Source organism: Erithacus rubecula (genome assembly GCF_903797595.1).
Source record: "Erithacus rubecula genome assembly, chromosome: 6".
Classification (NCBI taxonomy): domain Eukaryota; kingdom Metazoa; phylum Chordata; class Aves; order Passeriformes; family Muscicapidae; genus Erithacus; species Erithacus rubecula.
This window is the reverse complement of record NC_136688.1, coordinates 57,318,816-57,343,906: the sequence shown is the minus strand read 5'-3', so window position 1 is coordinate 57,343,906 and position 25,091 is coordinate 57,318,816. Positions and strand designations below refer to the sequence as shown.

At 44.8% G+C, this 25,091-nt stretch overlaps 1 protein-coding gene across 15 annotated transcripts in view; it reads left to right on the top strand.

Annotated features, from left to right (window-relative positions):
- Nucleotides 1-23,648, top strand: part of KTN1 (kinectin 1) — a 73,658-nt gene extending 50,010 nt beyond the window's left edge. For 5 of the 15 annotated variants that reach the window (XM_079309929.1, XM_079309931.1, XM_079309922.1 and 2 more), the window contains 22 exons: nucleotides 246-336; nucleotides 496-564; nucleotides 2,061-2,098; nucleotides 2,537-2,627; nucleotides 2,731-2,808; nucleotides 3,658-3,695; nucleotides 4,378-4,465; nucleotides 4,566-4,634; nucleotides 4,959-4,996; nucleotides 5,919-6,009; nucleotides 7,896-7,982; nucleotides 9,708-9,797; nucleotides 10,763-10,843; nucleotides 11,426-11,515; nucleotides 11,599-11,691; nucleotides 13,048-13,119; nucleotides 13,558-13,641; nucleotides 13,847-13,930; nucleotides 16,171-16,254; nucleotides 17,486-17,578; nucleotides 21,805-21,924; nucleotides 23,129-23,648. In XM_079309929.1, the coding sequence (XP_079166055.1) occupies nucleotides 246-336; nucleotides 496-564; nucleotides 2,061-2,098; nucleotides 2,537-2,627; nucleotides 2,731-2,808; nucleotides 3,658-3,695; nucleotides 4,378-4,465; nucleotides 4,566-4,634; nucleotides 4,959-4,996; nucleotides 5,919-6,009; nucleotides 7,896-7,982; nucleotides 9,708-9,797; nucleotides 10,763-10,843; nucleotides 11,426-11,515; nucleotides 11,599-11,691; nucleotides 13,048-13,119; nucleotides 13,558-13,641; nucleotides 13,847-13,930; nucleotides 16,171-16,254; nucleotides 17,486-17,578; nucleotides 21,805-21,909 (1,654 nt within the window). In that variant the 3' untranslated portion in view covers nucleotides 21,910-21,924; nucleotides 23,129-23,648. The remainder of the gene's footprint in view (nucleotides 1-245; nucleotides 337-495; nucleotides 565-2,060; nucleotides 2,099-2,536; nucleotides 2,628-2,730; nucleotides 2,809-3,657; nucleotides 3,696-4,377; nucleotides 4,466-4,565; nucleotides 4,635-4,958; nucleotides 4,997-5,918; nucleotides 6,010-7,895; nucleotides 7,983-9,707; nucleotides 9,798-10,762; nucleotides 10,844-11,425; nucleotides 11,516-11,598; nucleotides 11,692-13,047; nucleotides 13,120-13,557; nucleotides 13,642-13,846; nucleotides 13,931-16,170; nucleotides 16,255-17,485; nucleotides 17,579-21,804; nucleotides 21,925-23,128) is intronic. The other 10 variants (XM_079309928.1, XM_079309933.1, XM_079309932.1 and 7 more) reach the window with 7 other exon arrangements.
- Nucleotides 23,649-25,091: the final 1,443 nt, after the last annotated feature.

Genomic DNA, 25,091 nt, shown 5'->3' with positions numbered 1-25,091 from the left:
CTCCTGATCTCTTAATTTGAATTGTTTGTAATAGTATTGATTTAGCTTGTAAACTATTGGTTATATAAAGCCAGGTGGTTCTGCACTAGTCCCAGTCTTCCTATTTGTTCCTTCTTCCTGGTCCCACTGTGGATCCCTGAGGCTGGTGATAGGATGGGATGTGATAGCAGAACCAAATGTTGTGTATTTGCTTGAGTAGCACATGTTTTTCAGCCAGCTAATGCTGTTTCTCTGCTCTTTTTAAGGATCCACGAGAAGGATGGAAAAATAAAATCAGTGGAAGAACTCCTACAAGCTGAAATCCTAAAAGTAACAAGCAAGGAGAAGACTGTTCAGGTATCTCTGTGCAGTCCCTGCCTTCCTTTCTGTGTTGATGCCACAACCACATTTGTTTGTTACTGCATGGCATTCTACAGTGATCAATTTGTAGCATCCATTTTTGTGGTGTTTTTGTGTTTCCATTGTCCAACCCTGTCTTGTTTTGTCATTGAAAAGGCTTTGACACAGGAAATAGAGGCTCTGAAAGAAGAAGTAGGAAATTCCCAGCTTGAGATGGAAAAACAGGTAAAATACTTTAGTGCCAGCAGTGTGAACCAGCCTTGCCTTAGATGTACTGCTCACTTGTTTCTGTTCTAGTGTGTTCTGTTTCACTGGTGAATGTCATAGGGCAAGGAACTTTTTAATGCTGGAGCTTGGATATTAAGCCATAAAAATGTAGGATAAGTAGTACTGTCCTTCAGAAACCACACACCTCTAGAAGCCTGAGCTTTTTGGACCATTAATATGAAATTTGGCAAAAATTGCTGTAGCTTAATGCATTGCAACATTAGCTCTGCCTCAGCACACTGTCCCTGCAGTAAACATGAAATCCTGGGACATCCCTGGGAGCTGGCAACTTGGAAATTTCAAGTTGTTGCTGCTGTTTTTGGCCTTTCTATACTGCTGGAGCAATGCTATAGACCCAGATATTATCTGGTTTCCAGGTAAACCAAGGATTGTTTTTTTTTCCCAGTGCCCAAAAAGAGTTCAGTCTGGGCACAGTCAGTTTTACTTTAGCTCTCAGGAATGCAGGGATGGAGGAGTATGGGCTTCTTTGGCATGGTTGCTGTCTGGCATCCAAAACAAGGGAAGCCCACGTTTCCTTAGGGAGCCCATTGTGCAGGCAGCTTAATCCATGGTGCTGTCAGGAAGTTTGCTTGTTTGTGTGGGTTGTGTTTTTGCTCTGCACTCTTTTTCAGTCCCTTTAGCTACATTCCAACATGTCACCCCTTTCTCAGTGTTAGAGTTTTGTCCTTTTTTAGGCAAAGCTTCACAGAATGTGTTTCCGTCTTGGGCTTTTCCTCCAAAGCAAATTTCCAGGACCTGAGGGAGTTATTTGTGTGTATTTCCTTCCCTGGAACTACCAGAGTCCAGGAAAAAAAAAATCAGCTTAGATTTGCTGTTTCTGGAATGCTCTGTGAGGAATGTTTGCTCCCAAGGTGATGTTTGGTACCTTTTGGTCTCCTGCAAGCAGAAGAGAGATTTTTGGGAATCTCAAACTCCTGCCATGTTGTGGGAGAGGATTGACAGATAACCAGTGTCAGGCTTTCACACACCCACTAAATTCCCACTTAATCTTATGTCTTCTATCCATATTCAGCCTTAGAATGGGAATTTAAGGGAGTGCTGAGTTTTCAGAGAGCACCCAAAAAGCACTTCCTTATGCAAAGGTCTCAATGGCCAGGGATGATCTCTGTGGTTGGAGCTGCAGCTGCCAGTGAGATGTTGGTCACAGTCACTCTCTGCTTCTTCCTCTGTGTCTCCTGTGGGCCTGCTTGTTGTTCCCATTGGCACTGTTTCCTCTGCTGCTCTGGAAGTCACATTTGAAATGTGGGGAATGTAAATAGCTGGAGACACTTGGTGCCTTGTAATTTTAAAAAGTGTGTTTATGCTTACTGCAATAAATGGTGCCTATTTTGATAATGCCTGATAGCTTTTCCCTGTTTCTTCATAGAGCAATTTTTAGCATTTATTTGCCTTTTTCATGTGCATTGAACTGAAGTGCTGATTATTTTCTTTAGGTGACAATAACATCACAAGTCAAAGAACTTCAGACTCTGTAAGTGCAGTTGGTAATGTCTGATCTGCCCTGTGCACCCCTTAAATCCAAGTCAGGATGGAGGGATGTAGGCAAGGCATAGTAGAAAACCTACTTTAGTAATATTTGAGCTGTGAGGGTGGGGAAATGATCAGTCAGTCCCTTTATCCCCAGCTGGGGAGGGGCAAGGAAGTATTTTTGGGTGAGGAGAGCACACATTTGTGAAACCCCTGCAATGTGTCAGCACAGAGTTTGCTTTCACTTAATGAGCAATGCCATTGATGAAGGGCATCTCTTGCTAACCCAGGCTGAAGTGGAAGTGTTCACACACTGATTTTTAGTAGGTGAACTGTGAACACTGATGCTGCTTTTGTTGGGTGCTGCAAAGCATGGGATGTTTTATTTTCAGATGGATGAAAGAGCAGGGGGTTTATGCTGTGTGTTTGTTCCATGGTACAGGTTGAAGGGGAAGGAAAAGCAGTTGAAAACCATGGAGACCTTATTGGAAGAGAAGGAAAAAGAGATTGTTAAGAAAGGAGAATGTCTGCAGGTAAGCTGCTTTAATATTCTGAAGGGAATTAAGTTCTGTTGCAGCATTTCTGGCTGGGAAAAATAAATTCACACTTCTAACCTTGCTTTTTATCTTTCCAAAGGGTCAGAAGGACACAATTGCACAATTAACCAGTAAAGTTCAGGAGCTGGAACAACAGAACCTGCAACAACTCCAACAGGTACAGCTTGCAGAGTGGATGTGGTTTGGGAGTGCTGCTTGGCTGAACAGGAAGCTGTTCTTTCTCCTCTACCTCACACAGAGGATTTGCATTGGCTTCAACTTAGAGATGTTTTAAATCCTACTTGACTAAGCTGTTTACAGTGCAGAGAGCCCACTGGTTCAGCTGTGTTCATCCCAAACAGGTTTTACATGGGTAGCAAGTTCTGGGAGGTTTTAACTGGGATGATATTGTGTATAAAGAGGAGCTTTGGTGATCTTGGAGCTCACAGACAGTCCCAGCTGTGTCCCAGCCACCTCCTTGCCAGGCTGAAGCAGCATCTCTGCAGGGCTTTGGCCATGCAGGAACTTTGGCTGTAACTGAATGTAACAGCATCTCTTGAAGTGGTCAGGCTGTGCTGTGATTCCCTCCTGCCTTTCCCTGGGGCTGGAATATTTTGGCTTTTGATTTCCTGAATGGGACTTGAGAACAGACAACTGGACAACCTTGAAGCCAGGTGTTACCCAATGGAAGAATTTTTCCAATAAGGTTGGATTTTTGTTGATGGTGAAAGGAGGGAAACTGAGTTGAACTTTTAATTTGGTTGTATGTCTGGACACAGGCATTTATCCCAAAGGAAAGATGGAATGGAGAGCAATTGGCTGGTATGAAGTTTGGGATGCTTGGTGTAAGCTCTGTTTCTGAAATCCATTAAGTGTTTAGATATTCTTGGAGCAATGCCTGATGCAAAATTCCTGGTATTTCTTTGGCAAGTGTCTTGCAAGCTGTGTTTTGCTCAGTCTCATGCAAAAAGCTGCTGTTAATTTGAAAACTGTGCCATCAAAATGAGACCAGGAATTACTTTTTCAGGTACCTGCTGCATCCCAAGTCCAGGACGTGGAGAACCTGTGAGTATGCAGAGTAGCAATTCCTCAAGTGCCTGCTGGGAATATGCATTGAGTTTATCTTCAATTGGAATGTTTGAATTGGTGTCAGGAATTCCATGGGCTTTGCTAAAATAAGCTGTTAGTGCTGGTGGCTGCTGCTGTGCCTGGCATCCCTGCCCTGGGCTGTGCTGCTCACACACTGGGAATGTGCACCCAGGGCTCTATTAACCAGTGCAACTGCTGCTGCTTCTTGTGTCTAGTGCTAATTTCTCCTTCTGTTCAGCATGTTTAAGGGTTGCAGTGCCTGTGGCTCAGTTGGTAGCAGCAGAGAACAGATCTGGTTTGTGCCATTTTCAGGCTGAGATGCAGCAGCCAATTCTGCAGCTCCTGTTTTATGGAGAAATGCTGCCAGGCTTTCCTCTGTTTTGACTCTGTGCTTTGTCTGGCTGCTCCAAGTCAGAGGAAGGTTGTATGAGACTGTGCCAGACTGTGCTCTGTCTTCAAAGCAGCTCCTGGGATGTGCTGCTGTCTCAGCAGAGCTCTGGTACAGCTGTGTGTGGTACCTGAGGCAGCCTCAGCACACAGAATGTGTTTATCTTCTGTCCCAGTTGGAGTGTCTGTCCCTTTTTAGCATAAATTCTTACTTTAACATTTTTTCCCCTACTTTAACCCATTCTCCTTACTTTCTAAACCATCTCTGCAGGTTGAAAGGGGAAGAACAAATGAAGAAGTTGAAAGCTATGGTGGAAGAGAAAGAGAGAGAAATTGCAAACCAAGTAAAACAGTTACAGGTAGAGTTTGACAGAAACTTGTCTTGAGTAGTGTGTGTGTTGTGAGTGTGTATCTCCATTTATACATGAGTATATATTGGCTTTTTTTTTCTTTCAACAGGATATGCAAAAAGAAAATGAATCTTTCAAAGCTCAAATACAGGAATTAAAGCAGGAGAACTGCAAACAGGTACAGCTTCCAATTGCACTGTTGCTGAGTGAAGTCAGAGCTGGGTGGTGTTTGCCTGCATGGATGGCATGGAAAACCAGGAACTGTACTGCCCATGAAAATCCAGGGACACCTTTGGGGTTGGGTTGCACTGAGCCAGCTTTTCTGGCTGTTGCATATCTATTCCTGCTTGCTTTTATCACGTGGATTTTCAGCCTTGTGCCCTTTCTTATGCCTCCTGTGTTCTCCCAAAGGCCCAGAGTGAGTGCAGCAGTGCCTGGTGAACAAGGCAGATCCTGCCTTTGCTGCTGCTCTGCTCCTGACACATCTCTGATCTCTTTGTAGGCATCTCTGGCTGTCCAAAGTGAGGAGCTGCTGCAAGTGTGAGTACTGCCAGGAGTTGAATGCATTAGAGAATTGATGCAGTTCACTTAATTGCTCAGGAAATTTAGAAATAAATGCCAAATGTGCAATACCACAGTATGTGAAGTGGCCAGTAAAAAAACGAAAAAAATTGAATTACTGTCTAATAAAAGTTGAGCATGGGAGATTCTGCTCACACTGCTAATCCTCAGGTGTAATCTCCTGCAGACAGACAGTGCTGGCAATATGTTGTGCCCACCACAGAAATAAGCCTTGATTGATGTTGTTTTGAATGCATGCCAGCTCAGCTGTATGGCTGAAGAGTTAAATGTTCGTGTTTCAAGCAAAAGTGACACGTTTTTTTCTTGGAACTTCAGCTTAGCAGAGGGTTGTTCCTATTATAAAATCATCTGAAAATCTCTTCCAGGGAAAATCTCAGGGGTAAAAGTGTGTTATAATGTGGGGCTGAAGCACATTAAATGACTGTGTGGAAGCTAATGCTATATTGTGCTAAGCAAATTGCCACTGTCATGCATTTTTGGCTGGCAGAATTATTTGTCTTTCAAGTTAAATGACTTACAAATTGTGGATTAGGTGCTTGAAAGGGAATACTCTCATCCAGCAGGCAGTGCCTGTTCTGTGGTGCTGTACTGGCGTGGGCTGGCTGACTCTACCCTCAGCTAATGTGTTGCCTTTCCATGGCCCTGATAAATGTGTGCAGATGCCTGTTGTAGGCAAACAACAGCTTTACAATGGGCTTGCTCAGGCAGAGTGGTTCAGGGAGCAGTGGGAAGCAGGCAATGCTGCCAAATCAGTGAAAACAGCTTTTCAGAGAGAGCTGGAAGGGAAGGCAAGGTAGTGTGTGGGAAAGGGTGTCAGTGCTTCATTGGGAATTTCTTCAATGTCTCCTGACTTGTTTGTGGTTGCCTTTTGTTAATTCAGGGTTGCAGGCAAGGAGAAGGAAATTGCCAGTCTCCAGAGTGAGCTCGCCTCTCAGAGAAATGCTTTTGAGCAGCAGAGGAAAAAGAACAACGTAAGGAAATTCTTCCCCCACCACCCCAGAAAAATCCCCCAAAACAACCAAACCTGTGTTCCCAGCACTCTTTGAGGCCTGGGGTATTTTGCAGAGAGTGTTTCTGACAGCTGTGTGCTGTCCTGTGTCCCTGGGCACTCCTTTGCTCTTGGGAGTGACTCAGCACACCTGACTTCACTGCTCAGAGTTGTGTCAGCTCCTGCACAATTTGTTGTTTGGATGAGAGGAAGGAGACTTGCTAGGGGACACATCCCACAGCAGGTTCTTGGATTTGGATTCAAACCTTGTTGACCCTGTTCAGAAATGTCCTTTGCCAAGGGCAGGGAGGGTGGGAGGAGGAAAGGTGCTGTGCTCTGACAGAGTTGTGTGGACATGGGGGAGGCATTACCTTCAGGGTGCTCAGATCTGGCTCTTCCCATTCCTAAGAGTGACTAATCCTGATGTTCCAAAGGAATGAAGGACTGAGCTTTCCTTCACAACAGCTGCTGATGGTGCAGTCTGGGTTGTTTGTACGTGGAATTAAAGATTGTATCTTCCATCACAGAGCTGTGGAGTTACTTCCTTGTAATGCATTACCTGTGCAGGGCAGGGGAGTGTTATCTTTTAAGTTACATGGAAGAAAGTTAAAATACAGGGGTTTTATCTCACCTGTCTCTCCTTGATACCCTGTAAAATCCAATGAATTCCAGGCAATAAGCTTGATTTCTTAATAGACAATCTAAGGAAAGTGCACAAGGAAAATATTGAGAACTTTGAGCAAGAAGTGCTGTTTAAGAGCTGAAATAAAGTAGAGAGAGAGAGGCTGAGTAGTGTCAGAAGAGAGATGAGCTGGAAGGGTAGAACAGAAGGTCTGTTCCTGTGGATTCTGAATATCCCTTGTGCTGCAGGCAGAAGCCTGGCTGCTGCTGAAGGCACTCCAGGCCTGTAGGTCCCAGCTTTTTCTCACTTTTATCCAATGTTGTGTTGATATCCTGTGAACAGCCCTTAGGATTGTGGGCAAATAAAGTGGTACAGTAAAACTAGTGTAGATGCTTGCTAGGCTTTAGATGAATTTAAAATGCAACCTTTCCAAAACAGCCCTTTGCTAAAGGAGATTTATCTCTACCAGTTGGAAAAAACTAAATCTAAATCCCAAACACTGTAATCTCCTCTCTGCAAGGCCCCACCATCCTTCCTAGAGAGGAGCTGTGAGGCTGCTCTTAGAAGAGCTCAGCCTCTCACTGTTGTGTTGACATCTTGTGGAGTACACGTTTGATGACCTCGCCAAGAAAGACACAGGAGCACAGGTCTGGGATGTGCTCAGCACTGCTGAGATCCCAGAGCCTCCCAGGAGGGCTGCTGAGCACCAGCCCAGCTTTCTGTGCAGTGGAGAGAGAGCTGCAAACCCTGAGCTGTGTGTTCCCAAAATCAGGGTATGGGCTGAGGTCTGGTTGCAGGATCAGTGTGCACACCTCTGTGTCTGCTGGGTCCATGCTGGGTTCTGCACTGCAACATGCCTAACACTCTGTTGTGTAATCTGTGGTTTGGTGTCTGTGTTCCTCACTACCTTTGAAAACTTCCCTCTTTCTTCTTACAAGTGCAGTCAAAGTGTGGGGTCGCTGTAGTGATGATGCTCTGCAGTAATATTTGCATCAGTTTTGGAAATTGGGGCAGGTTGGGCAGAAATTGGCTTTCCCCCCCCCCCCCCCCCTCACTTTTCATTCAGACTTTTTGAACATGACACTTGTTTTTGCTAGTGTATGTCATACTCCCCAGCAAAATCACCTTGCAGTAACCAGCATTTAAATGCAAATGGTGGAATGTAATGCAAAATATTTCTCTGAAGTAAAAGCGAAAACAGTTTGAATATTGGCTGAACTGAAATCATTCTTTCTAAAAATGATTAGGACCTTCGGGAGAAAAACTGGGAAGCAATGGAAGCATTGGCATCAACTGAAAAATTGCTGCAGGACAAAGTGAACAAGACTGCCAAGGTTGTAATGTTGACTGCTAGAAATGATGCATTGAGCTAGAAGCAAATCTGCAGCTGGTTTTTTAAGTGAAATGGAGACATTTAACTTTTACTGCAGTTTAAGTATAATCTCTTCTGAGTGATCATTCATATACTTTCACCTCTGCTTCTTCCTGTTGTCTTTAGGTTGTTTGTTTTTTTTTTTAATGGTTAGTTTGTGGCATGCTGACTTTTGATTTCTGTTTGCATAATTAATTGTTAGAGCTGTTGTGATTTGTTTTTGATTAAAAGCTGTGCTGGTGAGCAACTTGTGTTCTTCTTCTGGGCTTTGGCTGTGCTTGAAGAAATCTGTTGGACCTGGGAAGAACCAGGACTAAATTATTATTATTAAAAAAACCTGGGAGTTTCTCAGAAAAATGATGTGCCCACAACTGTGAATTTTCTGCTTGAAGGCATGTGAAGCTTGACTATTGGACCAGTGTTCAAACTGATCCTTGGTGTGAATTTCTGTGAAAGGAGCTTGTGTTTGCTGTGGGCCTGATTCAGTGTTCATTGCCACTGTGCAGAACTCAAAAAAAAAAAGCATCCAGCTAACTCTGAGTCAGGCAGGAGCAGAGGAGCTCTGGTGTGGGGTGTGTGTCTGTGTTTTGGAGCCATCTCTGTGAGGAGCCTGTCCCTGCTCTCACTGTGTGCTAACATCTGCCTGCTTTCTCTTGCAGCTGCAAAACTTCAGCAAACAGCCTTTGCTACTCCATGGTGGCTCCTAAATTGCTGCCAACTAACACACTTAGCACAGCCTCACCACCTAATGTCTCCTGTGTGTTTCTGTCTCAATCTCAACCTGCCCACACCACCAATCCCTTGCAGCAGAAAAACTCAGAGCAGCCAGGCAGTAGCTCTGATGTCAACAATCCCAAATATCAGTGGAGGGTTTTGCCTGTGCAGTGTTTCAGGCGTTCTACATTTAATTTTAAATGGGAGCCTGAGTGTTGTAGGGCTTAACTAACCCAATCTGCCATGAGCACAGCAAGAATGAGTCCTGTGGCTGCTCTGCTTTTAATGTTAAATACAGGGAAGGACAGATCTGTGGTGCCTGTGGCTCTGGGTATTTATAATTGCAGAGCACTAACAAAAAACCCTGGAGATTGTCACACAGCTCTAATGATTATTTCCCATTGCATCCAGGGTTGGGAAAAGAGGATGTAAGTGGCTTCCTCTTCCTACTTTCTTGGCCTGGTTCAAATGTGCATTAACACAAAATTTCCTTTTGACTTTAATTGTCTGCTTTCAATGTGATGAGATTACCTTACAGAGATTTTTTTTTCCCATCTGAAATTATTTTAAAACTATGGATCAAGTAAAATAAAAATAGTTGATTGATCAAACTATTTGATTTGGAGCTCACTTAACTTGAGTGGCAGGGCTGGTGTGATCTGTGGATGCAGTTACTCAGCACAGTGCAGTTTGTGTTGTGGACAAGTGAACAGTGGTGCAATTTCTGTACAAACAGGTTAGATTGGAGGAGAACTTCAACAAATAAAAGCTTAAGCAAGAACAAGTATGAATTCTGAAGCAATCCAATACCCTTTTCTGAAGCAATTTACTGGCAATTTTAGAGACTCTAGCACCTTTCTGACTTAGAAAAAAAGAGTTCCTGGGTTAAGTGAAGGGCTGTAGGCAGAGGAGAGGCTCTTGCCAGGTGGGTGAGTGTGGTGCCAGTCTCACCTGTGCCCTGCTCTTGCTTTAGGAGAAGCAGCAGCACTTGGAAGCTGCCGAGGTGGAGACACGCCAGCTCCTCCAGAAGCTCTTCCCAAAAGTCTCTCTTCCTGCCAACATGGTAAGAGAAGTGGCTCTTCTTAACCTCCTGCTGTGCTGGGCAGTCCTGGAGTGTTCCCTCTATCCCAAGGTTTTCTGCAGTGGGATGAGAGTGTCTCTTGCTGGTGATGCCTGTACTTGCACAGGGAGGCAAAGCTGCAGATAGGTTGCTGCAAGAAGTGTTAAAAGAGCAAAATAAAAGTTATTATCTTATGGTTTTTATGCTCCAATATGTGATTTACCTGTCTGTGCTATCTTGTTCTCAGGGTAATAGTAAATTCTCAGGGGTGGATAATGCCTGCTGTTTGCTCACTGTCTGGCACAGTGGGGATCTGTGCATTCCCAGCCTTTCCAGAGGAGCTGCAGTACCTCAGTGACAGTCCATACAATTTAAGGGGGTTTTATTTTGTTCCCAAGCATGGATTTCCGATTTTGTATTTTTGGTGGCTTTCAGGGAAAATGCCCTGGGTTCATGGGAAATCAGATGGGGTGAATAACATCAATTGAGTCTGGAAAAAATGGGTATATTTAATTTGTAACCTCCAGAAGTTTTGAATGCTCATATTTAAAATTGCTCCCAAATGTGCTAAAGTAAGTGTCCTGATGAACCAGTCTTTAAAAAGACTTTCTGTAAGGTTGTAAAACAACCTTCCTAGAGTTACAGAGCATCTGCTTGAAGTGCTCAGGAGTTTTGGGAAAGATTCCTTTGAATCTTCAAGTGCTTATGCAGAGCCCTGACACTTGCAGGGAGTCCTGTGTCACCCAGCTGTATTTCAGCTCATCCAGCCCCCCTGAACTGTGTGTGTGTCTCATCACCTCCTGCTCCTGGGTTGCTGCCAGCTGTGTGTGGCACTGGCTGAACAACAACCATGGGGCTGTGTGTGAGCTCCAGGGACTTGGGGACACTGCTCCCTCAGCCTGCAAATAAATGTCCTGAGGAGAGTTCTCCTGAGGTTACTCAGCCTTTGCTGAATGATTTCCCAACAGAGCCACAGTGAATGGATATGTGGGTTTGAAAAGATGGCTAAAGAATACTTGAGAGAGGCTTCAGGATCTGAAGATGTCAAGGTAGGCACAAAAGATGGGACAGCTGGTGTGTGGCATAATGTGTTTGTCCAGTATAAATCTTACAAATTGTGCTGTGGGTTGGGAAGTTCAGATTTTCAGACAAGACACAAGAAAATTGTTTTTTATTAATTCTAGAATGGTTTGGGTTAAAGATCATCCAGTTCCATCCCCCCTGCCTTGCTCAGAGATCCCACTCACTGGACCAGGTTGTTCCAAGCCTCATCCAGCCTGGCCTTGAGCACTTGCAGAGATGAGCCAGCCACACCTTCTCTGAGCAACCTGCTGTTTAGATATTTACAGAAATGTATTTGTATCTTTGATAAGTGCCTTGTGGAATTGTGAGTTTGTGAAATTGAAAATCCCCACTCTCTTTTTTGAAATAACAGGGTTTTTTTTCAGTAACTCAAAGTTTGTGATTGGGTATTGAGAGTTGCAGATGAGCACTGCACTTGCTGTTGTCTTTTCATGGGTTGGAAAGACAGACCTGCCCAGGAGTGATACCAGCTTGTTGAAATAAGATGAACAGAACTGAAATCCATTCACTGAGATGTGACTCTTGTGGTCCCTTTCCTCCTTTGCCAGGCTATGGAGCAGAAGTTGAAGGAGGCTGAGGAAATGCACATCCTGCTGCAGCTGGAGTGTGAAAAATACAAATCTGTTCTGGCAGAGACAGTAAGTGGGATGCCTGGTCACCTCTGTGATGTTCCAGCTGCCTTTCTTCTGCTCTGAGCTTTCAAATCCCTCTCTCTTCTTAGGAGGGCATTTTACAAAGGCTACAGAGGAGTGTGGAAGAGGAAGAAAGCAAATGGAAGATAAAAGTTGAAGAATCACAGAAGGAACTTAAACAGGTATTTCTGAAGTTGTTCTTTTTTTTCCTCAGCAGCCAGGCAGGTTCTGCTTGAAGTCACAGAGGGTGTCTGAGCTCTGTGAAGGCAGGTGTGGAACAGTCCTGGCTGCCTGGTTTGATGTGTGCATGATCAGGGGATGAAAAAGGTGAAGCCTGCAACAAGTATAATAGGAATAATTCCTCATATCAATGTATTTTGGTGCTCTGATACTTAGCTTCACATAAAGGCTGGGCTTTCATTTTTGAAGGAATGTATTTCCACTAAAGAGACTGGAAAATGGAGGCTTTGTTGATACCTTTAGATTTGTGTCCCTGTTTCTGTTGCCATTTTTACAAAAGCAAGAAAAGTAAACAGCACAGGTATAAAGTCTTTGACCATTATGATAAATCTGTGTCACAGTCACAGAATCAAAGTGGTTTGGGTTGGAAGGACCTTAAAGCTCATCCAGTTCCAATTCCTGCCATAGGTAGGGACACCTTCCACTGTCCCAGGCTGCTCCAAGCCTGGCCTTGGACAATTCCAGGGGTGGAGAGTTCTTTGCAGATGCACAAGTATCCCATTAATGTGCCCATGAATATACATTTTTCTGATCATGGTAACTTGGACTCTATTTTTATTGTTTTTTTCCCAAGTATATTTGTGAGCAGATATGGACTCTTTGTGCTAAAATTGAAGTATCATAGAGTCATAACAGTTTTTTGAAAGCTGTTAAAGTAATGCTCAATCCATTATGGTCAACTAATTACACTTGAAATTGCCTGCAAAGCTTTCCTTTTAGGAAGGCTCTGTTGATAGCAAAAATGGGAAGAAAAAAGGCTTTTATGTTTTTTTTCTAATCTGGAATTAAAGTAGGTCCAACTGCTTTTTTTGAAAAGTAATTTCTAAAGTATCTCAGCTTAATAAATATGAGTGCCACTGTGTGTGCCTGGCAGCAAACAGATGATTCATAAACATCTTGTTTGAGGAGCTTAGGCTGTCAGATCTTCAGCTATAGATGTGCTGCCATCTGCTGCACTTCCACAGCCCCAAATAAGGCTAAAATTGCTGAGTTTGGGTACATGGATGGTAACTGTTCCCAGTCTGGGGAAGGATCTATTGCTCAACAACTGGACTGGTGCTTATATTCCAAATCTTTCAGGCTTGTGGGCTCTAAATATGTCATTATTGGGCTGGGAATAGTTAGGAATGGTATAGGCTTGATATATTGAATTATTTGAGTGAGCATCTTATTTTATTCAGCCATTCTGATTTCATCCTTAACATTCTTAGCTCTACAAGATCTAATCTTGTTAATTTATGCAGAGTTTGTCTTAGACCAGCCCAAATAAATATCTTTATTTTCCCCCCAAACTGCAGGTGCGTTCTGTGGTCACTTCTTTGCAGCACGAGCTGGAGAGGTTAAAGGAAGAAAACAAAGAAGTTGAAACTGTACGTGCAGGTGGTTTTTTCTTCTTGCCTTTCAAGCTTTCTGTTGTTGAAACACAATTTAGGCTTGTGCTGGAAATCTGAGCTTCCCTCCTGCCAGTGGCACAGCCTGTGCTGCTGTTTAACCTGAGCCTTTGGGGCAGTGTTGTTAAAAGGGAGGGAAGCTGGAAAATTGTTCTGGTTTTTACTTCTGTACTCACCCACTGGGGCTCTTTCTTGTGAGACTGAGCAGTTCACTGCTTGTTGACAATCATGGGCTTGATTCTTTCTCTTTTTATCTTATTTTTGATGTTTAAATCTGCACTGTGCAACTGGGCTTCAAATGCTCTCTAAATGTCATGGAATATTTGATAGAAATTTGCAGCCAGTTATAAATCAAGCAAATGATACTGCAAGAAAGCACTGAAAACATCTGTTTTAACTCTGTTTTTCTGTTTCTAGCTTAAAAAAGAGAGAGAACATTTGGAAAGTGAACTAGAAAAGGCAGAAATAGAACGATCTACTTATGTTTCAGAAGTCAGAGAGGTAAACATAATTGTCCAAGCTGTGTACCCATTTTTTTTTTTCCTTTTGTTTACCAGTTGGCTGGCAAACTAACCTAGTGCTTAGCCCCTGTGGCTGAGGAGTTTGTATGCTTGTGACCTTAGGCTAGAGCAGCACACTAATAACTGAGCAGAAGAGAACAGGCATACTAAGGAGACAAATCCTAAAACTCTAAACTTCATTTCAGCTCAAAGATCTCTTGACTGAATTGCAGAAAAAACTTGATGATTCATATTCTGAAGCAGTAAGACAGAATGAAGAGTTAAATTTGGTAAGAAGCTTGTTCTCCGTTGGGCACAAACCAGGCTCCCAGCGAATGAACGGAGACTTATTTCAAATCCTGTCTGTTCTGCTAACCTCTTCAGCTTGATATTTTTGTCCATTGAAATCATTTATGTAGTCTTGACTTTTACAATTTGTCTCTTTTCTCTGCTCCTAACAATAGCATGTCTGGTTCTTAAGACTTTTTTTTTCCCCCCAAAGTCTGTAAGACTTTCATTCCTGAAACTTCTTGAGAAGATTTGCAGTGTAGGAAGATGCAGCAGCAAATGTGATGTCCTTGGAGCAACAAAAGTGATGCTCTCATTGGTTTAACTGGAGGATAATTCACTGGTGGGGATTGTTTTTTTTCCCCCAAAGCTTTTAAGGATGCAGCAGTGCTGTCTGTGCTCTGACTGTGCAGAGCCTTTCCCATCCTGCTCTGTATGAACAGAAATTGGCCAGGCCCAAAGTTGGATTAATTCAGAGTATTCAGCCATTCAGCTGCTGACACCCTGCTGTGGCTGAATGGCTGTGCTGGCTTGGTGCTTGCATGTGTTACAATGTGTTTGGCTGGAAATGTTCCCAGCCAATAATGCTCCTATAGCAGCTTTCTCAAGAAGGACTTGGATTAACAGGGTAGACCTGAGGATGCATGGTTTTCCATTTTGAGCCCTTTCCCTTCTCACTTCTTTCAGTGACCTGTTTTTTAAGGCTGCAGGAGCTGTCAGAGCCTTCCTCTGCTTGTGTTTGGCCAGTGCTTTCCTGCTTTTGAGCTAGAATTTGGGAGGGTTGTCACTGTCACCATGTCTGTGGGATGATGAGACACCCAGGCTACAGCCACTGATGTAACTGGGTTGAAGTAGTTGGTTTAGAAAAATCACCACCACCACCACAGTAACAATCTGCTTAAGTTAATAGTACACTAGGCTCAGCAAGCAAAGCCTCTGATTCTGAAAGCAAGGGGAATGGGAATTGAACACATATCTTGGACTTAATCAGTAAACACTAACCTCTTTGAGGCAACAATTTATTATGTCTGTGCACAACAAAATCTTAAAAAGCTGAGCTCCCTGCTAGGGCAGCTTGAGTGCAGTTTGATGGTGCTGTGCTGGTGGGAGTGTGAGGATGTGTTAAACAACCACCTCCATGCAGCTGGCTCAGGAATGCTGTCCTGACTCTGTGTGAGGAGGCTGAGGAATAGAAATGATGGAATTTCAGAATGGGTCCCCCCTATTTAAAAGGTAAACAAGAAGCTGAAACTGCAGAGGAGCTTCCCCCAAATGTATAAGCCCAGCATTCACCAGCCCAGGTGCTCCAAATGGGGGAAGCCTTCCAAGGTTGAGACAAATATAATGTGTAGGTTTGGATCAGTGAGAATTCAGGGCTCTGAGTAGCCCATTGTTCCCTCCTTTAATCTCCTGCTGGCTTCCAGGAAAGATTGACAGCAGGAATAGTGAACATTAGCACAGCACACTTCAGAGGCACAAATCCAACAAAATTGGCACTCGAGCTCCTTGTTAGCACTTCTGTTTGAGGCTCAAGCCTCAAGTGCTGTGGCTGGTTCTGTGTGCTGTGTTGAAGAGCAATCAAAATATCCTTTAAAAACCTGTGTGTCCTTTGGAAAGCTGCAGTTTAAGTACTGACTGCAGCCAGTATGAAGTATTCATCCCTCTTGACTGAAATAGTTTCACTTTTTTGGATTGAATCTAAACACAATCGACAACTTAATATCCCCCTGTCAGTGACTCATGCCTTGATGTGCCATTAACAGACTGGTTAAGTCAACATAGTTGTAGTAAGAGGTGCTTTATTAAGATGACAAGTAGAGCTTTTTAGTTTGCTCAGCAGTAGAGAGACTGTTTAGCCTGCTCTAGGAAGATGACAATCTTCATTTTTGCATATTTGCCCTGAATTCAGTTGGAGTCTGGGTGACTCCTGTGATAAGGATGCTGGAGAGGCTGATGCTGCTCCTGGAATGGAGTTGCAAAGTTGAAACCACTCGTGAGGAAGCCAATGCCAACCACATTTTTGTCTTCTGTAGTTTCCATTCTTTATCCTTACAGATGGAGTCTCTCTTCCTTGACTGTCCTTGTAAACCTCATCATACATGTCCACTAATCCAGTGTGTGCAGTAATTGTTAGTAAATCTTCCTCCCTTTGCAGTCCATGTGCACTGGGTTAATCCCTGGGACAGACAGATGAGATCTGTGTGTGTGAGGGAAACTGATTTGCTTTGTTACTGTTTTGCAGCTGAAAACGCAGCTAAATGAAACACTATCAAAACTTAAAGTTGATCAAAACGAGAGAGAAAAGGTGGCTGGTGACTTGCCCAAGGTAAGCAGAGACCCTTAGCAGCTGCACATACAAATGTTAGCAAAACCCCTCAATGTCTGTAGTTCTGCAGTGCTGGAAATGATGATTTGAAGAAGAATGGTTTGAGCTGCCTGCCTGGTGGGGTGTCTTGCTCCACTGGCTGGGACTGTAAGGGCTTTACCTGCAGAAGTCATGAAACTGCAACTAAAAGCTCTCTTTAATCATCCTTCTTGAAAGACTCCTCTGTTCATGATAATCTTATGCCAATAGGAACAAATGGTGATTTGGGGCTGACAAATAATTCTTTCTTTAAAATAAACCCCAGCCTAGCAAAAAGCCCATCCCACAGCCCTCCACCCACACTACAGCCTGAGGTTTTTAAATCCAGCCTCAAATGGCAGAGGGTTACAAGCTGGTTTACAATGCATCTGCCCTTTTGCACCTGGTGACATATCCAGTATTACTGAGGAGTCTGCAAATCCTAAAAGTTATATCTGTGGGACAAACAGGTGGGTTTCCTGTGCTTTTTCCTCAATGATGGGTTGGAGTAGAAACTCTTGAGGCATGAGAGGTCTCAGTGCTGTCACTCCAGAAACAAAGCTGTCATGGGAGAATTGATCAATGGAGACAGGAATAGCCTGGGCTCTGGCTCCAGACTCTGCAACACCTTTTTCCTTCAGCATAGTGAGCAAATGGGGCTGAGTTCTTCCAGGATTGGAGTGGGAAATGCTGTTGGGGTAGCATACCTTGTCCTGGACAGGGATAGATGATCACAGAAGTTCTGGAGGAGGTGAGAAGATAAAGGAAACCTGCTATAATAAAGAATTTAAAACATTTTGCTCTGGACAATCATGTTGGGTGTTGACATGTAAAGCCAGCTCTGATGTCCATGGTTCATGGTTTATTCTACATAAATACAGAACTGGGGTTAGGGTTTTGGAGAACTACACCTGTGAAATTTATTGCATGATTTTTTTTACCTTTACAACTTGATGTGAGACTATTAAAGCTTCCCTGTAGGGTTCTCTCAGATGCAGACAGGCTGACATGCAACATGCTGATTGTGAGGAGACATGTCAGTCTTGGCAAAGGGGTTGGTCCCTGGAGCAAATCTGGCATAAAACAGATTTCCTCCTGAGCAGTGATTTCCTGTGTCTCTGGTGCTCTCAGGGAGATGGGGATTTGCTAATTGTTGTGCTTCCCCTGTTTCTTCCTTTCTTGTTTTTTAATAATATCATTCCTTCCCTTCCAGGCCCAGGAGTCTTTGGCAGCTCTGGAGAGAGAAATTGGGAAGGTTTTTGGGGATGCCAATGTTATTGAAAACAGCGACGTTTGCACAGACTCGGTGAGTTGTGCTCAGGGGCCACACAAATCAGGCACAGTGGCAGCTTTGGGAACTGAGCTCCAGCAGAGGAACAGGATGCTTGCTGCTGGTGGGTGACTGGGGCTTTGTGAAGATTCCAGTGCTTGCCAGGCTGTCCAGGATTCACTGGAAATTTTGCTGCTGTCTGGATCATGACTTCCTTCCTGTGGCTCAGATTTGCAAGGAGGGAAGGGAGAAATTCTGGGCTTTTGATGGGTTTGGTTTGGTTTGGGCAAAAGTGGGGAGATCCCCAGAATTGTCCCTTCAGGAAAGGAAAAGGGAAGCTAAATATAGCTCTGCTGATGATTAAGTTGAGTTGGCCCTTCTGACATCAGTAATGCCAAAAAAGGCAGTCTTGCACAACCTGTAACACTCAGGCAGAGATTCTGTTGCCAGAATGTGGTTCCTTCTGCTCCTCTGCAGCTGTGGCCAAGTGCCAGAACTTGATTTCAGCTGGTCCTGGCAATTTGTGTTGACCTTGATGTGGCCCAGCAGCAAAATCTAGCCAAGATGAGCTTCAGTAGTGACCACCCTGAGTGCTGTGGGTGGGTTCCTGTATCCTCCAGTAATGGCATTCCAGCTTTAGGGTCTGGAATTGCAGGTGACTCACCTGAGCCTGTGGGTGGTTGTGGAGCTGGTGCTCAGTGGTGCCCTGCACAGAGGGTTGGGTGGGGCTTTGTCTCTGGCTTTTTCCATCTCTGGAAAAAGGAGCTTTGACAGCAGCCCTGGAATGGCTTTCCAGAAGGCATTTGGAAAGGGGAAGGCAAAGGAGATTCTCCCCCAGCTCAGTGGTGTCAATGGAACTCATCACCCATTTTCTTCTGAGGGACAGAGTGGGTGGACCTGTTGTCATTTGAGGGGGAGAGGAGCACTTGCTGATGGGACAAATAATTTATATCAACTCCTTTTAGCTGCTGAACCTGAGTGGCTTCATCAGCTGCCAGAGGAAGCTTGGGGTCCTGTAGGGATGAAATGGCTTTTCCAGCTAATCAGTCATGGATGCTGATGGACCCCTGCACTGGGCTCCCTGTGTCTGAGCCAGGAATTCAGCTGGGCCTGTGAGAATTGAGATGTGGCAGCCCTGGGAGCTGATTCCTGGAGGATGAGAGGGCTGCTGAGCCCCCCCTGTGTTCCTGGGGGAGGGCAGGGGTTTCTGCTGCCAGCCAGGTGCTGTGTCCCTGTCTGCAGACAAAAACCCCCTCAAGCCAATGCCCAGCTCTGTGTGCTGTGCCCTGTGCCTTGTCCATGTGCTGCCTGGGGACAGTGATGCCACCAGCCCTGGCATTTGTGGCTGCTGGCTCTGGGCTGTCAGTAGATGTGCCCTGTGGTTGCCCAAACCAGCTCATTTGGCTTAATTGCCTTAACTCACAAAACCCCTCTGGCTCTTGCATTGCTCTGCTCTTGCTGCACATTGTGGAGCCCAGGTTTCTGCCAGAATATCCATGGCTTTATTCTAAAGAGGAGTGTGGAAAAACAGTCCTAATAAACCTACAATTAAGCCTTCATTAGTAAAAATACATTAATTGTCTAAGCAGCACTCTTGACAGGTAGCCATTGGCAGAGGCTGGAATTAGAACATTATCTTTTCTCCAAGCCTTTCCTGCTGCCTTTTTTTTTTTTCACTTTTTGAGGGGAGAAAAGGAAACTGTCTCCCCAGAAGCCTAAAAACCCAGCAGAAAATAGCTCTGAGATCAAAAAAGAAAGTCTTCCAGCCACTTCCACCTAGCAACAGTGCCTCATTTTTAATTTTTTTTTTTTTTTTTTTTTTTTTTACGAAGGACCTGAAAACACATGCTGGAAAATGAACATATTTGTTCCTTCTGGGTGTTGGAACCAGCCCACAAAATTGAGAAATGATACTTGCATAAACCCTCAAACACACTCAGAGTGTTTCCTTTAGACTCCTTTTCTTCCTATTTAAAAATAGACCATTTGGGGTTTCTAATCAGCTGCTTTGTCACTTATGGGACCAGCTGATGACTAAAGGGGGCTTTTTAGTGTGCTTTAAGGAAGTCATTTATATTCAGCAGCTTGCTTAGGCACTGAGCTTATTTTGAGGCTTATGTGAAATCTAATGTTCTTTTTCCCCCAAATCTCAGTGCAGAGCACTCCATCACTGGAAACTGGGAATGCCATATGTGTGAAACAGCAGACAGGAATCTGTCCAGACTGTTCAGCTCCTGTTTTAGCTGCTGGATCTGAAATCACAGGGGCTTCCCCACTACCATCCTCTTCCTCCCTTCATCCTCATGCCCCAAAGAAGTGGAGTCACAGAATGGTTTGGGTTAGAAAGGACCTTAAAGATTGCAATGAGCAGGGACACCTTCCACTATCCCAGCTTCCTCCAAGCCCCATCCAGCCTGGCCTGGAACACTTCCAGGGATCCAGGGGCAGCCACAGCTTCTCTGAGCACCCTGTGCCTCCTCATCCTCACAGAAAGGATTTCTTCTGAGTGTCTGACCTAAATTTCCCCTCTCTCCCCTGAGTCATGGAGAGCACAGGGCTGGGGCTCAGCAGTGGCTGTGTAAGGCAGCTGTGCACTCTGGGTTAGCAGGAGCTGCTGGAGGACTCTGTGAGCCCAAATCCATTGGGATCTAGTCAGGATTGGCCCCAGGAGGATTGGGGATGTGTCTGTAATTCATGAGTGAACACTACTTGAGATTAGTGAGGTCACAAAACAGAAGAGATGCAGTGAATGAAGGAGGAGCTGTTCCCTTAGAGGGGGCTGGGAATGGACTGGAGAGCTCCTTCCTTGCTCCTGCTGGTTCTGTGCTGCTGCTCCTGCTGGTCAGTGCTGGATTAATTCATCTACTGGGCTGCTAATTGCCTTGCCACTTCCATCAGTCTGTGTGAGACTGCTAGGCCTTGACAGACCTGATTTTCTGCTTTAATAATGGTAAAACAGGTTAAGGCTGCCCTAATACAGATCCAAATGATTGCTTTACAGTAGAAAAGTGTTTGCCAGTTGCACAGGAGTAAGAGCTTTGCTGTAGATTGTTTTGTTCTCTTTTCTGAGCTTGGAGTCCTTTCTGTAATGGTGCAGGTGCTTGAGTTTGATTTACTGCTTATTCTGCATCTCCAGCCAAATGGGAACAGGGAAAATGGCCCTCCCTGAACTCCCTCTAATTTCCCTGGAGCTCTGGGGAGAGATTTGCACCCTCATTATGCATCAGTCTCATTCTGTGAGTAACACCAGAGTGGGCCTGCAAACACCTCTGTGCTCCTGTGGAGGACTGGATACTTCTGCATTGCTGACACCATGGCAGAGTTGCTTATTTTTAGCTGTTAAATTTCAAGGAAAAGCTCTCCTGCAGGTGATCTGCATGCCTGTGTTGTGAGCTGAGTAAGGAGCAGTGTGGTGTGTGTTAGATGTGGAGTGCTCTGTGCACCTCTGGGGGAAGTAATCAATAAAACTAATAAAACAGGGATTACACAGCACTGTTAGCCCAGCAAGGCTGACAGGCAGGGAGGCAGGAGGGGGAGTCCATCTTCAGCTGTGACACTTCCCCATTAATAAACTGTTGAATTCCTAAGAAAAAAAAAGAAAAGGCATTTATTTTTGTTTCAAAACACAAGCTCAGCATTTTCATTTCAGCACAGGAAACATTCTAGCTCGTGGTAGTTTTCATTTTTCCTTTTCTCTGTTTTCTGGTGCTTGGACTGCTTTGTGAAACCCTCCTCCAAGTGTTGCTGGCAAGTGGGAGTTTCCCAGGGTTTTGGGACAGAGGGTGAATCCATGGGAATCTGTGGGTGGGGAAGGGTGTGGATCTTCAGGAAGCTGTTCCAAATGCTGTTCCACAGCTGGAGCTGCCTTGGGTACTGCTGAGGACACATCCCACAGATCCTGAGTCACACCCAGTCCTTGGTGTCCAGGAGTTTTTCTGTGTTATAAACCATGTCTGGGGGAAAATAACCTTTGAGGCTGCATCAGCTGGGAATTCTAGCACAATTCCTGGAAGCAGGGAGTGCTGGAGTCCCAGGCAGGGAGGGTAGGAGCTGGATGTGCAGGTGATTCCCTGGAACAGCAAAGAGCTCCTTGACTTTGATCCATGTTCTCCTTAAAGGTGGCCATAACCCTCTGACTGACAAGAATTGTTCCCATCTGCACCACGAGTTGTAGTTTTATACAGAGGATCTAAATCTAGGCTTTCCTGGTAATTAGGTTGTAAATGAGTTTTTAATGATTTCCTTTTTTTTCCTCCTTGCAGGAACTGAGTGATAAGAGGTGGAATGTGGGGGTGAACCTGACCCAGGACGTGGGTCACCTCAAGAAGCTGCTGGTGTCAGTAAGCCAAATGCTGTCCAAGGGATGAGGACACTACAGCCAGGTGGGTGTGGGCAGTGCCCCCCCAGTTCAGCTCTTGGGAAGGCCACTGCTGTGCTATGGTGGGACTTTGTTCAAATTAACAGTTCTCCTGTCAGAATATGAGACTTTAGGATCAGTTCACAGAATCAATGAATTATTAAGGTTGGAAAAGCCCTCTCAGGCTGTGACTCCAGCCATTCCCCCAGCTCTGCCAAGGCCAGCACTGACCATGTCCCCAAGTGCCACATCCACAGGGCTTTTAAATCCAGGGATGGGGATTCCATCACTGCCCTGTTCTAATGCCTCACCCTGATAACACTTTCAGTGAAGAATCTTTTCCTAATACTCATCCAAATTCCACATGCAAATCATAAAACCTTCTGGTAGGCACTGCATTTGTTCCTCTCTGGGTGCAGGTGTCAATAAGCTGAGACTAAAGATATTTTGAGTCCCTGTGTCCCTCTGTAGGGATGTAATTCCACCCCTCCCTTCCACTCCCTGCTACTTTCAATTTTTGTTCTCCCAGAGCCTCTACCTTTTTCCCTCTTTGTTTGCTCCACCAGCAAACTGTCTGAACTTCCATGCTCTGATTGCTTTGGGATGGAGGGTATAAAATAACCACTGGGCTTTCACTGAGCTGCCAGCACTGGCTGGCTCTGGGTGTCTGAAGCATCAGCCTGGCATGAGCCCTTCACCCAGTGACAGACATGTGGACAAGACTTTAATCTTACAATTAAATTACAATTTAATTTTGAATACACAGCTAGCTTGGAAACCTGGACCTTTGTGCTGATAAAGTTAAATGTCCCAGAGTTAGCTGAAGGTTGGATAAGCTCAAGGCACTGAACTTTTTAAGGAAACTGATGCAGATTTGGGTCTGAACTGGGAACTGTTTGTCTTGGAAGGCACCACTGAACAAGGAATGTCAGAGCTCTTTCATCTGCTGAGGATGGGGACTTGTAGTTCTGATTCAGGTGTTTTTTCTGCCCCTACCTTTGTAATTCAGGGGCAGCAGAGCTGGTGTAGAGGGTTCCTGGGTGTTGAGGTAGGAGGGAGGTGCTGCTGCACCTTGGCCTCTGCTCTGGGAGGCTGTTCCTGCTCAGCCTCCACCCCCAGGCTCATTCCCCTGGGATTCCTCCTGAGCTGGCACCAAGAAATGCAAGCAGGATGCTGGAATTTCCCTTGGGAGCTGCTCCTCTGACCTGTGATTTGTGTTTCTCTTGCAGGGTGAAGTCACAGGGGAATCATTCATTTGAGGATAGCAGAAGGCATTGTATTATATTTTGCCAAATTAAAGCCTTATTTATGTTTTCACCCTTTCTACTTTGTCAGAAACACTGAACAGAGTTTTGTCTTTTCTAATCCTTGTTAGACTACTGATTTAAAGAAAAACCCAACTCTGTAGACACCTCCAGAGTTTAGTTTTATAATAAAAACAAACCTGTTTGGATAATTAGACCTTTACATTCCTGGAGAGACAGTAAACACATAATCTTTTATCTTATTTTGCTCAATAAAACTTGTTCAGAAAACTCCAACGTGGTAAAGTCACCAATGGGAAATGACATTTTAATACTGATGTTGTACACTGTTTTACTTAATTACATTTTTGGGATTAGCTGCCTCTGACTTCAACCTCAAGTAAACACTCCTATTTTTTTTCTTTTTTTTTTTCTTTTTTTTTTTTTTTGGTTGCTAATGTAATCAGTTTTTGTAATGGTGTCAGCAAATAAAGGGATGCTATTATTTAAGGTGTTCCTGCTCTCTTCTTTCAAGTGAATTTGGGTGACTCAGGTGAGGTTTCCACCTCTCTCCTCCCCAAAATGAGCATCAGGCTGCACCCACTGTGCTTTGTTTTTGGGCAGAGGAGGAGGCACCAGCTTGAGAAGAGGAAAACTGGGGAGATCTGTCAACTCCAGAGTGAGATTTTATTCTAAAAAAAAGTATTGAGGTTTTAAAAAACACAAGAAATCCCCATAAAAGTGCCATGTGGATTGTGGTTCTGTGTCTGTGGGGAAGATCAGGGAGTGCCAGGGGAGGAACAGCTGGGAGCCCTGGGTGTGCAAAGCCAGTGGTGAGCAGAGCTGGGTCTGTTTCCCCAAATCCACCCCCTGGATGGGAGTCTGGGTGAAGGAGTTCTGGGAGAGGGTTTGGATGCTCTGTTACCTTGAGCTTTGTTGGGAACCAGTGTGGGGAGATCTGATGGGACAGGGATTCTCCTGGGGATTCTCTCTGTGTGTCCTAGAGGAAGCTCTCAGTCCTGTGGGATTTGCAGTGGGCAAGGTGAGGGGTGGTTTGGTTTATTAGAGCTCTGAAGGAAGGCAATAAAGCAGAGATCAGTCATTAATTGGGGGTTAATGGGAGAGGTGAAACATCTAACTGCTCACCCTGAGCTGTTCACACTCCTCTCTGTGCTGTTTTTTAAGTTAATAATTGGCCTTCACCAGGCAGGAGGCAAAGAAGCCTCTTCCTTACATGGTTCCAGTGATCTGGATCATGCCAAGTCCTGCTGAGAGCTGTGAAATAGCTCAGAAAAGGGAGAAAAAACTGGAAAATGTGGTTTCCTCACAGCAGGAGCGACTCGTGGGCTCCAGCTGTGTTCTGTTCCATGGAGATGTTATTCCATGGAGTTAAAACCCAAATACCACTGGCCTGACTTGTGTAGGAGTTTGATGCAGAAAGTAGAAAAACCCCTGCAGCTGCAGATCCAAGGCAAACCTGAACCCTGGGGGATCTCCACACTCACCCAGGTTGAGGTCAGAGGTTTTAGCAGGTGTCTGTACACCTGTTTCAGGGTGTAGGTGGCAGTCAAATGGATCCATGCAGGTTTGGCTGGTTTAAAATTGTTTTGCAACATAACCCAGGAGCTTCAGTGCTGATGGTCTGGGCTGGGGGTGTCCCTGTGCCTCTGATTTTTCCTGCCCCTCAGGGAGTCCCCTTGGCCACCCATGCTGGGAAACTCCTCTGAAGCATCATCCCAATGGGAGCTGGGCTCTGCAGCTAAAGTGATGTCCTTTTTTTCCTTAAAAAGGTGGGTTTGGAAGTGCTGGAGGTGCCTCATTGAAGGAATAAATGCTTTTGGAGCAGTCAGCAGTGCCTGGATGCAGCCCTTGGAGCCTGGCTGTGTCTCCAGGCTCTTGACTGCAGAGCAGGGGTTGAAGGTGCTGCTCAGTTGGAAAGGGGAGAGAT